The sequence below is a fragment of the Salvelinus fontinalis genome, chromosome 8, assembly GCF_029448725.1.
Source record: "Salvelinus fontinalis isolate EN_2023a chromosome 8, ASM2944872v1, whole genome shotgun sequence".
NCBI classification, from domain to species: Eukaryota; Metazoa; Chordata; class Actinopteri; order Salmoniformes; family Salmonidae; genus Salvelinus; species Salvelinus fontinalis.
In genome coordinates, this window is record NC_074672.1 from 21,591,638 (window position 1) to 21,604,249 (window position 12,612).

The following is a 12,612-nucleotide window of genomic DNA, read 5'->3' on the forward strand; positions in this document are numbered from 1 at the left end:
CCGATAGATTCTCCCTTTCCCGTTCACTCCCTAGATAGCCGGCCATTAGGGTCAGGGGTGGTCAGGGAGGTCACAGTTCCCCTGGACATGGTAACGCAGGGGAATCATAGGGAACGTATCAGTCTCTTTATTATTGATTCGCCTGCGTTTCCAGTGGTGCTGGGTGTTCCCTGGTTGGCCCGGCACAATCCCAATATTTCGTGGAGACAGGGGGTTCTCCAGGGGTGGTCAGAGGAGTGTTCTGGAAGGTGTCTGGGAGTTTCCATTGGTGCCACGTCGGTGGAGAGTCCAGACCAGGGTTCCACGGTGCGCATTCCCCCCGAGTATGCCGATTTGGCAATCGCTTTCTGTAAAAAGAAAGCGACGAAATTACCACCACATCGACCGGGTAGGGATTGTGCGATAGATCTCCAGGTTAACGCTGCGCTTCCTAAGAGTCACGTGTACCCTTTGTCCCAAGAGGAGACGTTGGCTATGGAGACATATGTCGCGGAGTCTCTGGGACAGGGGTACATTCGGCCCTCCATCTCACCCGTCTCCTCGAGTTTCTTTTTTGTGAAGAAAAAGGAGGGAGGTTTGCGTCCGTGTATTGATTATAGAGGTCTAAATGCCATCACAGTGGGGTTTAGTTACCCACTACCTCTCATCGCTTCGGCGGTGGAATCATTTCACGGAGCGCAGTTCTTTACAAAACTGGACCTCAGGAGCGCGTACAGTCTGGTGCGTATTCGGAAAGGAGATGAGTGGAAAACCGCATTTAGTACCACATCGGGCCACTATGAGTACTGCGTCATGCCGTATGGGTTAAAGAATGCTCCAGCCGTTTTCCAATCCTTTGTAGACGACATTCTCAGGGACCTGCACGTGCAGGGGGTAGTTGTGTATATCGATGACATTCTGATCTACTCAACTACTCACGCCGCGCATGTATCTCTGGTGCGCAAAGTGCTTGGCAGACTGCTGGAGCATGACCTATACGTCAAGGCTGAGAAGTGTGTGTTCTCCAAACAAGCCGTCTCCTTCCTGGGTTATCGCATTTCCACCTCGGGGGTGGTGGTGGAGAGTGACCGCATAAAGGCCGTGCGTAATTGGCCGACTCCAACCACGGTGAAGGAGGTGCAGCGGTTTTTGGGTTTTGCCAACTACTACCGGAGATTTATCCGGGGTTTTGGCCAGGTGGCGGCTCCCATTACCTCACTGCTAAAGGGGGGCCCGGTGCGGTTGCGGTGGTCGGCGGCGGCGGACGGAGCTTTCAACAGGTTGAAGGCTCTGTTCACGGATGCTCCCGTGTTGGCGCATCCGGATCCCTCTTTGGCATTCATAGTGGAGGTGGATGCGTCCGAGGCTGGGGTGGGTGCCGTGCTATCACAGCGCTCGGGTACGCCACCAAAACTCCGCCCCTGCGCTTTCTTCTCTAGTAAGCTCAGTGCAGCGGAGCGTAACTATGATGTGGGGGATCGGGAGTTGTTAGCGGTGGTCAGGGCTCTGAAGGTGTGGAGACACTGGCTTGAGGGGGCTAAGCACCCTTTTCTCATCTGGACCGACCACCAGAATCTGGAGTATATTCGGGCAGCTCGGAGACTGAACCCGCGTCAGGCAAGGTGGGCCATGTTTTTCACCCGGTTTCGGTACACGTTGTCTTATAGACCAGGCTCCCAAAACGTAAAGGCTGATGCATTGTCCCGCCTTTACGACACGGAGGATAGGACCACCGAACCCACTCCCATCATCCCCGCCTCGAGGCTGATAGCGCCAGTGGTATGGGAGGTGGACTCGGACATCGAGCGGGCGCTACGGGCGGAACCCGCGCCTCCTCAGTGTCCGGCGGGCCGTAAGTACGTACCGCTTGGTGTTCGGGACCGACTGATTCGGTGGGCTCATGTCCTACCCTCCTCGGGTCACCCTGGGGTGACGAGGACCGTGGGGAGCCTTCGGGGGAGGTATTGGTGGCCTACCTTAGCTCGGGACGTTAGGGTTTATGTCTCCTCCTGTTCGGTATGCGCTCAGAGTAAGGCTCCTAGGCACCTTCCTAGAGGGAAGTTGCAACCCCTCCCCGTTCCACAACGACCATGGTCTCATCTGTCCGTAGACTTCCTGACAGATCTCCCCCCTTCTCAGGGAAACACTACGGTTCTGGTCATTGTGGATCGGTTTTCTAAGTCCTGTCGTCTCCTCCCGTTGCCCGGTATCCCTACTGCCCTACAGACTGCGGAGGCCTTATTCACTCACGTCTTCCGGCACTACGGGGTGCCGGAGGACATCGTTTCTGATCGGGGCCCCCAATTCACGTCCCGAGTATGGAGGGCGTTCATGGAGCGTCTGGGGGTCACGGTCAGCTTGACTTCCGGTTTTCACCCCGAGAGTAATGGGCAGGTGGAAAGAGTGAACCAGGAGGTGGGTAGGTTTCTGCGGTCGTATTGCCAGGACCGGCCAGGGGAGTGGGCGAGATACATTCCCTGGGCCGAGATGGCCCAGAACTCCCTACGCCACTCCTCTACTAATGTGTCCCCCTTTCAGTGTGTGTTGGGGTACCAGCCGGTTCTGGCACCATGGCAGCCGAGCCAGACCGAGGCTCCTGCGGTGGAGGAGTGGGTACAGCGCTCCAAAGAGACCTGGAGGGCCGTCCAGGAGTCCCTCCAACAAGCTACTACTAGGCAGAAGAGGAGCGCTGACCGCCACCGCAGTGAGGCCCCCGTGTTTGTACCGGGGGAAAGGGTCTGGCTCTCGACCCGAAACCTACCCCTCCGCTTGCCCTGCCGGAAGCTGAGGCCGCAGTGTGTAGGGCCCTTCAAAGTCCTGAGGAGAATAAACGAGGTGTGTTATCGGTTAAAACTCCCTTCCTATTATCGTATTAACCCCTCGTTTCATGTGTCTCTCCTCAGGCCGGTGGTAGCTGGTCCCCTGCAGGACGGTGAGGTGCTGGAGGTCCCTCCTCCCCCTTTAGACATCGAGGGGTCCCCGGCGTATACGATACGGGCCATTCTGAACTCAAGACGCCGGGTGAGGGGCCTGCAGTACCTCGTAGACTGGGAGGGGTACGGTCCAGAGGAGAGGTGCTGGGTACCGGTGGAGGACATTTTGGATCCATCTATGTTAAGGGATTTCCATCGCCTCCATCCGGATCGCCCTGCGCCTCGTCCTCCGGGTCGACCTCGAGGCCGGTGTCGGCGCGCTGCGGGAGCCACGCGTCAGAGGGGGGGTACTGTCACGACTTCAACCGAGGCAGGCTCTCCTTCCCGTTCGGGTGGCGTTCGGCGGTCGTCGTCACCGGCCTATTAGCTGCCACTGATCCTTTTCTCCCCCTCCCTATGTGTTTATTTGTATCACCTGGTTTGGGGTAATTGGTAATTAGTGTGGCTTTATTAGCCAGCCAGATTGTATGCTTCTTTGTGCGGGATTGTTCGTCTGTTGCTGTGGATTTCGGGAGTGGGTTTTGTATTGTGTACTGGGTTTGTCTCCCGTGTTAGAGGACAGGTGTTTATGACACCCAGTAAGTCCGTGTTGGACATTTTGGTTTGCCGGTTAGGCATTAAATATCACCGCATTGAAGCTCTGCTGTTCCTGCGTCTGATTTCACACCCCACCGACACCCAGGTCGTTACACTAGCCATTAAAACACTTTCAATATTGTAATGGAACAGCAGGGAGCAGATCTCGAACCCTCGACCTTCCAGCCCGCGGTCCGGCGCGCTATCGACTGTGCCGCAGAAGCATGCTCGATTTCCGCGCTTATAAACCCAGGGTCGTTACACCATAATATATTCAAGCAAAACCTAAGAAAATAGTTGTGTTCTGTTCATAAATGTGGATTACAAGATGTGTATTACAACAATGCTGTTTCCACTTTCCACTTTGCTTCTTAATATACATCCATAACCGTTCTAGAATAATTACATTTTGTGTTTCTTACTGTCTGTATTTTTTTTAGCAAGTTGTGGCTAAATCGTGTTAGCTGCTAATCGCTAGTTTGCTAGCTAGCTAGCTAGATCAAAAATGTACTGAGTCAGTGCAAACATAGCTAGAGCTAAGACAGCCTGATACCAGTGATGGTAAAGGCCTAAATCAGCATGCTGTTTGTGGAACAGTGTCTTCTTAATCAAAGCGGAAAAGGCAAAGCATGAATATGTTAGCTACATGAAGTAGCTAAGAGAAAACATTTGAATGTAGCCAAAGATTATAAGGTCCCCTAGGAAACACTGACCAAAACGTTGGTCCTACCCTGTCATAATAACTCCTCCCTGGCTTTTTCATTAGTTGTCATGTCAAACAACACTGTATTCAAATGGCCCACTATTATAGTCTAACTATAGCATTTGAATAATCATTATATTTCCATGATTCTAACAGTTCACTAAAGTGTTTTAATATAAATTGCAAGACAAATTGCAATAGGAATATTTGGTTAAAGGTAAGGCCTAGATGTTTTACTCTTATCGTGCAGCCCTACGTGGCAGTGTGGAAATGATCTCAAATGAGTGACGGAAATGCAAAAATGTATGAAAATGCTGAAAATAATTTTAGCTTGAAGTTTCATTGAACAGTATAAAACAATCAGAATGGGGAAAGCCCCATTGAAATCACTCAGAATGTATGTCATGCGCTACTCATAAAGAACATGTATTATTCATAAACATAAAATACTGTCATACCATCAAAAATATGAAAAATATTGTGATATTATATTTTGGCCATATCGCCAGGCCCTAATCTGCCATAGAACCTCATTTTGGAATATGTATGTGAGAGGGTCAGAATGTTGACTTGAGGGCACCTTTACCCTACACCTCCATGTGCATCTATGTTAGTACATCCTGTTAGAGAAACAGACTGTGTGTATATGTTTCACTGAATACACAAAGCTGTAGCCTTAATGTTTATACTGTTGCTTGGGAGTGCATACTGTATGTGTGTGCATACATAAGTGTGTTTGCATATCTGTGAAACATCGATAGACAGAACAGGATGGATAGACATCTATGCTATAGGTAACTCATCAGGCAGGCAATAAAATCATTTTAAAAAACAGATAAAACAACACCTCAAGGAACAACGCGGACTGTGAAGAGACACACACACACATTATTCCTAATATTATTAATTTCTTTGTTTTTCTTTACTTTCTGTTTTTTGTTCTTTTTTATATTGGCCGTATTGTTCTTTAGTCATAGTGTTCTTAGTTTACATTTGTGCTGCTGTTCCTGCCCATTAGTGTGGTGTATTTTGTCATGTTCTATGTTTTGTGTGGACCACGGGAAGAATATCTGCTGCTTCTTCAATAGCTAATGGGGATCCAAATAAAATCATAGAAATGATAAATCATATGCGGTGTGTTACTGGTGCTGCATGTGGCTTGCCTCTCTCACACAGACTCCGATGTGACCTCCATGTTAAAGATGCAGTGTGTATAAATTTACTTAAGTATGAGGCCCCAGTTTTGTGGCCGGTGCTGTAATTGATATGCCACAAGCAATAAATCAGTGTTGGCGCTGTGGCTCAGGGGCCATTATCCGAGGAGGCAGGTTGAGCCGAGCCCAGCCGAGCCGTCCGTCCGTCCACAACATAACCTGCCTCAGTCTTCCTCTGGTAACCACTCTGCTCTGCTCTCTGCAGCCAAACCCATTGATTAATTTATTCTGCCTTGCATTCCCTCTGCCATGGACAGCCCTGTGAGTTCAGGTGCATTTCTGACTGACTGGCTGGCTGGCTGACTGAATAACTGACTGACTGGCTGACTGGCTAAGAGCAGCCATCATCAACATCCTACGTCTCTCAGGGATGGAATAGGAATTGTTTTGCCATAAAGAGTAACGACCACTCAGTTCCTATGCTGTTTTCTCCTTTTCCATCCCTCTTCCACTCAACTTCTCTCTATTCCGTCCTTTCTTCTATCTCTGTCTCTCATCCAGACCCTCTTGTTTCTCTTAAAACATCTTAATAGTAACATTGCTGTCGTTAATCTAATTCATATTCTAGCTAGCTGATCTCTTTGCAAGACATGAAACAGTTGCTTTTCACTCAATGTTTTCCACTTGTTTTTTGTCCCAGTTCAGTTAAAGCACTGACATATTCAGTTTTCAGATTCAATCACGGTTCAGGGACAATGTCAAATTAGTTTAAGTGTGGCATTCTGATTGTTTATTTTTTGTCACAGTGACAGAACGTTGTCATAGTTGTGCACCTGATAGATTGACCTGTGATATATATAATATCATTTTGATGTCTCCATTTACAGAGAAATATCTCAGACTAGTGCACTCGAACCATTGCCTCTGTGTGTTGAGTCACAGATCTGTGATTATAATGGGTACGCATTCATGCTTGTGTCTGTGAATATGAGTGTATGCGTGTGTGATCTGAAGCCTTTCATTGCGCTAATTTACATCAGTGAGTGTGGCATGGCGTGGTGAATGAGTTGAGAGTTGAGACCATGGTGGGTTTTGTGACTCAAACACCAACGGCAGCCATCACACAGTGTGCCCATTGTCTTGATGGGCTGGAGAACAGTGGGTTCATATAGCAGATCATGATGGCTGATGTAAGACAGGGACTGGGAGTTGAAAGCAGTCATTAACTGTCTGTCTGGGCCTGGAGTGTGAGAGAGAGGCTGAAGGATGAAAGAGAGGGTTGAGAGAGAGAGGGAACGTAACGGTGTCTCCTAAAGCAGCCCCTTAAGGTCTGAGTGGTGCGGTCAACCTCTTTGTTTTGTTCTTCATAGCTAAGTTACTGGAATTAATGTAGGTAATTAACAGGTTAATTATGGTAATCTTTGGTAACTTTGGTCATTTATACTTGAATAACTTTTTAAAAATATATATATTCATTTATTATATCTGTGTTCATATTGTGCATGAGTTTCTAGTGGATAGATCATATGGTTCAAGAGAAAATAGTTAATGAAAAAAGCAAAAAATCAGCAATGGCATTATTTCTATCAAATCGGCAACTCTTCCAACTACAGTATTCACTTTTTTCACAACTGCCACCGGTTGGGCACCAAAACATTTACAACAAAGACATATTGACATAGTAAAATAAATAAAAGAGTAACAAAAAATATATAAGGAGATTTAATGTGGGAAACCTCATATTAAACACCAAATAATTTTCTTTAAGTTGATGGTTTATATTTAAGATGATGTTTTACAGTTTTGTCATTCTATTTTATATTGTAAAATCATAATATTTTATTATTTTATATATTTTACATCCGATAAGGCTACAGAGGGCCAGAGATAATTACAGACACCTGTGAAAATCTGAAGTACCGAAAAAGGCCACTAGTCATGTGATAAAATAAAAAAAAAACATGAAAGTTACCAAAATTCTGATAGTTTACTGGAAAACTTCAAGTTACCAGTAATATACCCTCCCTTTGCAACCCTAGTTCTTCATTTCCAATGTAATATTTCGTTTCTCATCCTGATCCTTTTTATAGTGTTAGCTTCATCTATTACACAGTAGTGCAATAGAAAAAATGAACGTGTATTCTTACAAAGTCTGCCCCCTCTATATTCAGGCCATACTGACAGCACTGGGAGTTCTCTATGTTTGAGTATAAAGGCACTTTACCTTTACCTAAGTCATTCTTTATTGTGATTGGGTGAACTTTCCTATCCCAGTACCCAGTAGTGGATGTCTTTCTAGCTGTGTCTTGCAATTGCTGTGTCCGCCTGCTCCAGTGCTGCAGGTGATGGTGATGATGCAGTCAGTGTGTGTAGAATAGAAATGAGGACACAACATGGTCTGTCAAATTAAATCAAAGTTTATTGGTCACGTGCACACGGTACAATGAAATGCTTAATGCTTAATGCTTAATGTAGCCTAATGCTCTGTGTTGAGTTAGTGATAGCTCTGACTGGCAGCCTGACATGCTCATTAAATGTTGTATAGGATTCCCCTTAAAGCCCTACTGTAATTAATGAATGTTTATGTATTATGACTAGTTTTTGCCCTCACCGCTCTGTGTGGCTGGCAGAGCTTTTAAAACCCTAGCCAATCGATATGGAGAGAGCGTTCCCTGGTTCTGTCTCCTAATGGGTTTTTTCCCTTCTGTTCGCAGGGCTGGCGGCCGCGGCTCTGGGGACCATGTTATAGACGACAGAGCAGAGACACAGAGCCCAGAGGACGCCAGGCCAGAGCTACACCACCATCCCCTCCCTTCCTTCCTTCAGCCTGGTGTAGGACAGCCACAGCTTCAGTAGAGGAAGAACAACACACACACACTCAGGAACCTCTCCTCACCTACCAGAGCCCAACATGATCTGCCACCCCACCCCAGTCCTGGGAGGCCCTCTCCTACCCTTCCTCCTCCTGTTGTCGGGGGTGTTAGCCACCATTCCCAGCGACCTCAGGACATTCTCCCCTCCAGAGGGGGGGCTCACACACCTGGTGGTCCACAACAAGACAGGTGAGGTGTATCTGGGAGCGGTCAACTGGATCTTCAAGCTGTCCAGCAACTTGACCAAGCTCCGCAACCACGTGACAGGCCCTGTGGTGGACAATGAGAAGTGTTACCCCCCTCCTGGTGTCCAGTCCTGCCCCCATGAACTGGCCCAGACCAGTAACGTCAACAAGCTGCTGCTGCTGGACTACGGTCAGAACCGCCTGATCGCCTGCGGCAGCACCTCCCAGGGGATCTGCCAGTTCCTCAGGCTGGATGATCTGTTCAAGCTGGGTGAGCCCCACCACCGTAAGGAGCACTACCTGTCCAGCGTGGCCGAGGCTGGCACCATGTCTGGGGTAGTCATCGGTGGAGACGCGGCCGGGGGCGGGGGAGGGGCTGGCAAGCTGTTTGTGGGCACGCCCATTGACGGCAAGTCAGAGTACTTCCCCACGCTCTCCAGCCGCAAGCTGATGGCCAACGAGGAGAATGCCGACATGTTCAGCTTCGTCTATCAGGACGAGTTTGTCTCCTCGCAGCTCAAGATCCCCTCGGACACGCTCTCCAAGTTCCCCGCCTTCGACATCTACTACATCTACGGCTTCAGCAGCGAACAGTTTGTCTACTATCTGACCCTGCAGCTGGATACCCAGCTCACCTCGCCCGACGCCAGCGGGGAGCAGTTCTTCACCTCTAAGATCGTCCGTCTCTGCGTGGACGACCCCAAGTTCTACTCCTACGTGGAGTTCCCCATCGGCTGCACCAAGGACGGGGTGGAGTACCGTCTGGTGCAGGACGCCTACCTCAGCCGACCCGGGACCAAGCTGGCGCGCTCGCTGGGCATCTCAGAGCAAGAGGAGGTGCTGTTCACGGTGTTCGCCCAGGGCCAGAAGAACCGGGCCAAGCCCCCCAAGGAATCAGCCCTGTGCCTGTTCACCCTGCGCCGCATCAAGGAGAAGATCAAGGAGCGTATCCAGTCCTGCTACAGAGGAGAGGGGAAACTGTCATTGCCCTGGCTGCTCAACAAGGAACTAGCCTGCATCAACTCAGTAAGTCCAACTTTCACTGTGTGGGAATGAATGATAGTTATTGTGATGATGAAGTGGATGTATTTAGGTAAAGCACCTCTTTCTGGGTGATGCTTCCGTTTCCATCTTCCTAAATCCAGTGTGTGTGAGAGAGAGAGGCTCCTTCTGGTCTGTCCCTGGGGACTGGAGCATATGTGCTGCAGTTAGGGAGGTGGAGGGTAGGGAGTAGAGAGTAGAGAGAGCAGACATTCAGCCCTCCTGAGAGCTGCCGTCTGTAGGGGCCTACCCATCCCAGCTAGATCTCAATTAGACACACTCACTGACTCACACATCCACAACATTGGAGTTAGAACTCTATCCAAATAACTCAAGTCAATCAACTGAGTCACAGCGGAAGCAGCTAACCTCATAGGCCATTTCAGATCGCAGACATATCTGTGGAGATGTCTGTCTTTTTTCTTCCTCTGACCCTCCCTCTATCCGCCCTTTCCTCCCCCTCTCTCTCCTCTCCCAGCATCCCACTCTATCCTCTCTCTCCTCTCCCAGCATCCCACTCTATCCTCTCTCTCCTCTCCCAGCATCCCACTCTATCCTCTCTCTCCTCTCCCAGCATCCCACTCTATCCTCTCTCTCCTCTCCCAGCATCCCACTCTATCCTCTCTCTCCTCTCCCAGCATCCCACTCTATCCTCTCTCTCCTCTCCCAGCATCCCACTCTATCCTCTCTCTCCTCTCCCAGCATCCCACTCTATCCTCTCTCTCCTCTCCCAGCATCCCACTCTATCCTCTCTCTCCTCTCCCAGCATCCCACTCTATCCTCTCTCTCCTCCTGTCTCTTTATGGATGCGAATGCAGCCCTCTCCCCTGTCCACCTTAGCTGTGTGTTGCCACATCATTAGGCCGGTGTGTGGGATGTGCGGGCCGTCACTCTGTTTGCTGGGAGTCTTCCCGCTCTTCTGGCTCTAATTGATTTATATAGTCCTGAGGCTGTCGTCTGTGGCCTAGCATGTCACCCCTGTCCTCACGGGACTCCTGGCCTGGAGGCTGCAGGCTGGGGTTGGAGCCGGGGCTGGGGCAGAGGGAAGGTCGGTACAGGGAGGGGAGTGTGAGCATGCATGTTTGATGCCCTAATCACCCAGGCTAGGCATAAAGGCAGGCGGGCTTCCTCTCTTCCTCTCACAGGCCAGGGGAAATACACCGAACACAGGAATCTCCTGAGGGCTCCCGTGGCTTGAACATTGAACATGGGTCACTTTGATAATGTTTACATATAGAACACATCATTATATGTACAGTATAAATACAGTATACATTATTTTTCCAGTCTATGACATTGCTCGTTCTGATATTTCTTAATTTCTTAATATTTATTATATGTCTATTTTTTATTGCTAGGTATTACTGCACTGTTAGAAACATAAGCATTAAGCTGCATCTGCGATAACATCTGCAAATTTGTGTACGCAACCAATACAATTTAACTTAATTTAATTTTGATTTGATTTGGTAGTGTCAGTCTGCCATTTCTCATGTTGCAATCCTATATAGTCTCCCTAATATGTGTTCCTCTGCTAGGGCCAGGCTAGCAATGCACAACGACAGATAGATGTGAGGTTAAATGATTGGTGTGAGATAGAAGTATTTTTCTAAACCAGGGTTTAACAGTGCCTTGAAGCAGCTCTCGTGTCCCTGGGCCTGGCTCTGTGTCGTGGACATGGGTGGGGTGTTCTCTCTCTGTATGTTTCTTTTTCTCTCTCCCTCCCCCTCTCTTCCTCCCTCTCTCTCTCTAGCCTACCACGGCCGTGGAGAGGAGAAGAGAGTGGAGTAGTGGGGGCGTCTTCTCTCTGTGATTGGTGCTTGGCAGACAGTGAGCAGACAGCTCTCTAGCTTGTATTAATGGTAATAACCGTGGCTATTCTAATGGCAGGCTGGGGGCAATCTACTGAGGTAACGACGGCAGCATGCCTGACTGGCGCAGATGAAAGGATTACGCTCCCTCCCTTTCTCCCTCCCTCCGACGAGGCTCCTCCATGGACACACACACTGCCGACGTCTCTTCGTCCAGCTCGTACATTATTCACCTGGACTGCGTCTGGAATGGCACCCTATTTCCTATGATGTCCATAAGTAGTGGTCAAAAGTAGTGCACTATGTAAGGAATAGGTTGCAATTTAAGAGGTAGCCCTGTCCTCACCTTCTGTTATTCAATTGTGCTCGATAACAATCCCCCTCAAATCAGAAGCCCCTCGGCCTCACTAACACCACATACAAGCAATTCATGTCACCTCTCCGAAACCACAGTGGCTTAAAGCACGCACAGGATGCGCCAACACAGCGCTGGAATATCTATTGGAACAAATGCAATAGGAACAGGGACAGATGGAGAGAGGGAGACAGGGAGAGAGGGAGGGAGAGGGAGCGAGGGGGCAGGAGAGAGATGCACACAGAGGCGTATGACAGACAGACAGGCAGGCAGGCAGAGTAAGGCTGGTCAGACTGTACACTTGATGTCTCTCTTCTGCCCACCATGACTGAGTCACTATATAAGACTATGCATGATATGTAAATGAGATACAGTACATGATTGTCCTTTATTACCATCTGCTCTGGTGCTTGTGATCGATCAAGGGCATGTCATGGGGATATAAGGATGATTTTATACAGCCAGACAGCCTCTCCAGATCGTTAGAATGACCTTGGACTGTATTGCTGTATTGATGATCAGAGCTCAGAGATGATTTTACACAAAGACATTTACACCCATAATGAGGGTCTTGACCACCATTTGAACTATCTGTCATGGATTCCGACATGTTTTGTCACTTTCAGTTGGAACATATTGCTGATAGATTCATGATGAAGTCAGCTGAGAGAAGCTGCAGTTCAAACACACACAGTTTCAGCCTGTAGATCAGTACACTGACAGACAGATGACTAGAGTGGTAGGTTGCTGCCTGCTTGTCATGCGCTGTAATGACAGCCGTAATATTGTCTCTACTAATGACAGCTTGATATGGGCATCATGGCCGCCGCCATCTTGAAGGGAGCTATTCCAAAATGGCCCCAAGTGGCCGGCTGCTGATTTTATTAGGTCACTCAAACTCCTCCTCCTTTCCAGTTTACGGCCAGTCCATTGTACTGAAGTACTTAAAGTCCGAAAGTTACGGGTCACCTTTCTTGCCAGCTGCGGGCTCATTTGCAAAGC

The 12,612-nt window shown here is 48.8% G+C and overlaps 1 protein-coding gene across 2 annotated transcripts in view; it reads left to right on the forward strand.

The window, feature by feature from the left end:
- LOC129860862 (plexin-A1-like) overlaps positions 1 to 12,612 on the forward strand; it is a 334,577-nt gene that overhangs the window by 34,339 nt on the left and 287,626 nt on the right. For both annotated transcript variants that reach the window (XM_055931720.1, XM_055931721.1), the window contains exon 2: positions 8,060 to 9,429. In XM_055931720.1, the coding sequence (XP_055787695.1) occupies positions 8,257 to 9,429 (1,173 nt within the window). In that variant the 5' untranslated portion in view covers positions 8,060 to 8,256. The remainder of the gene's footprint in view (positions 1 to 8,059; positions 9,430 to 12,612) is intronic.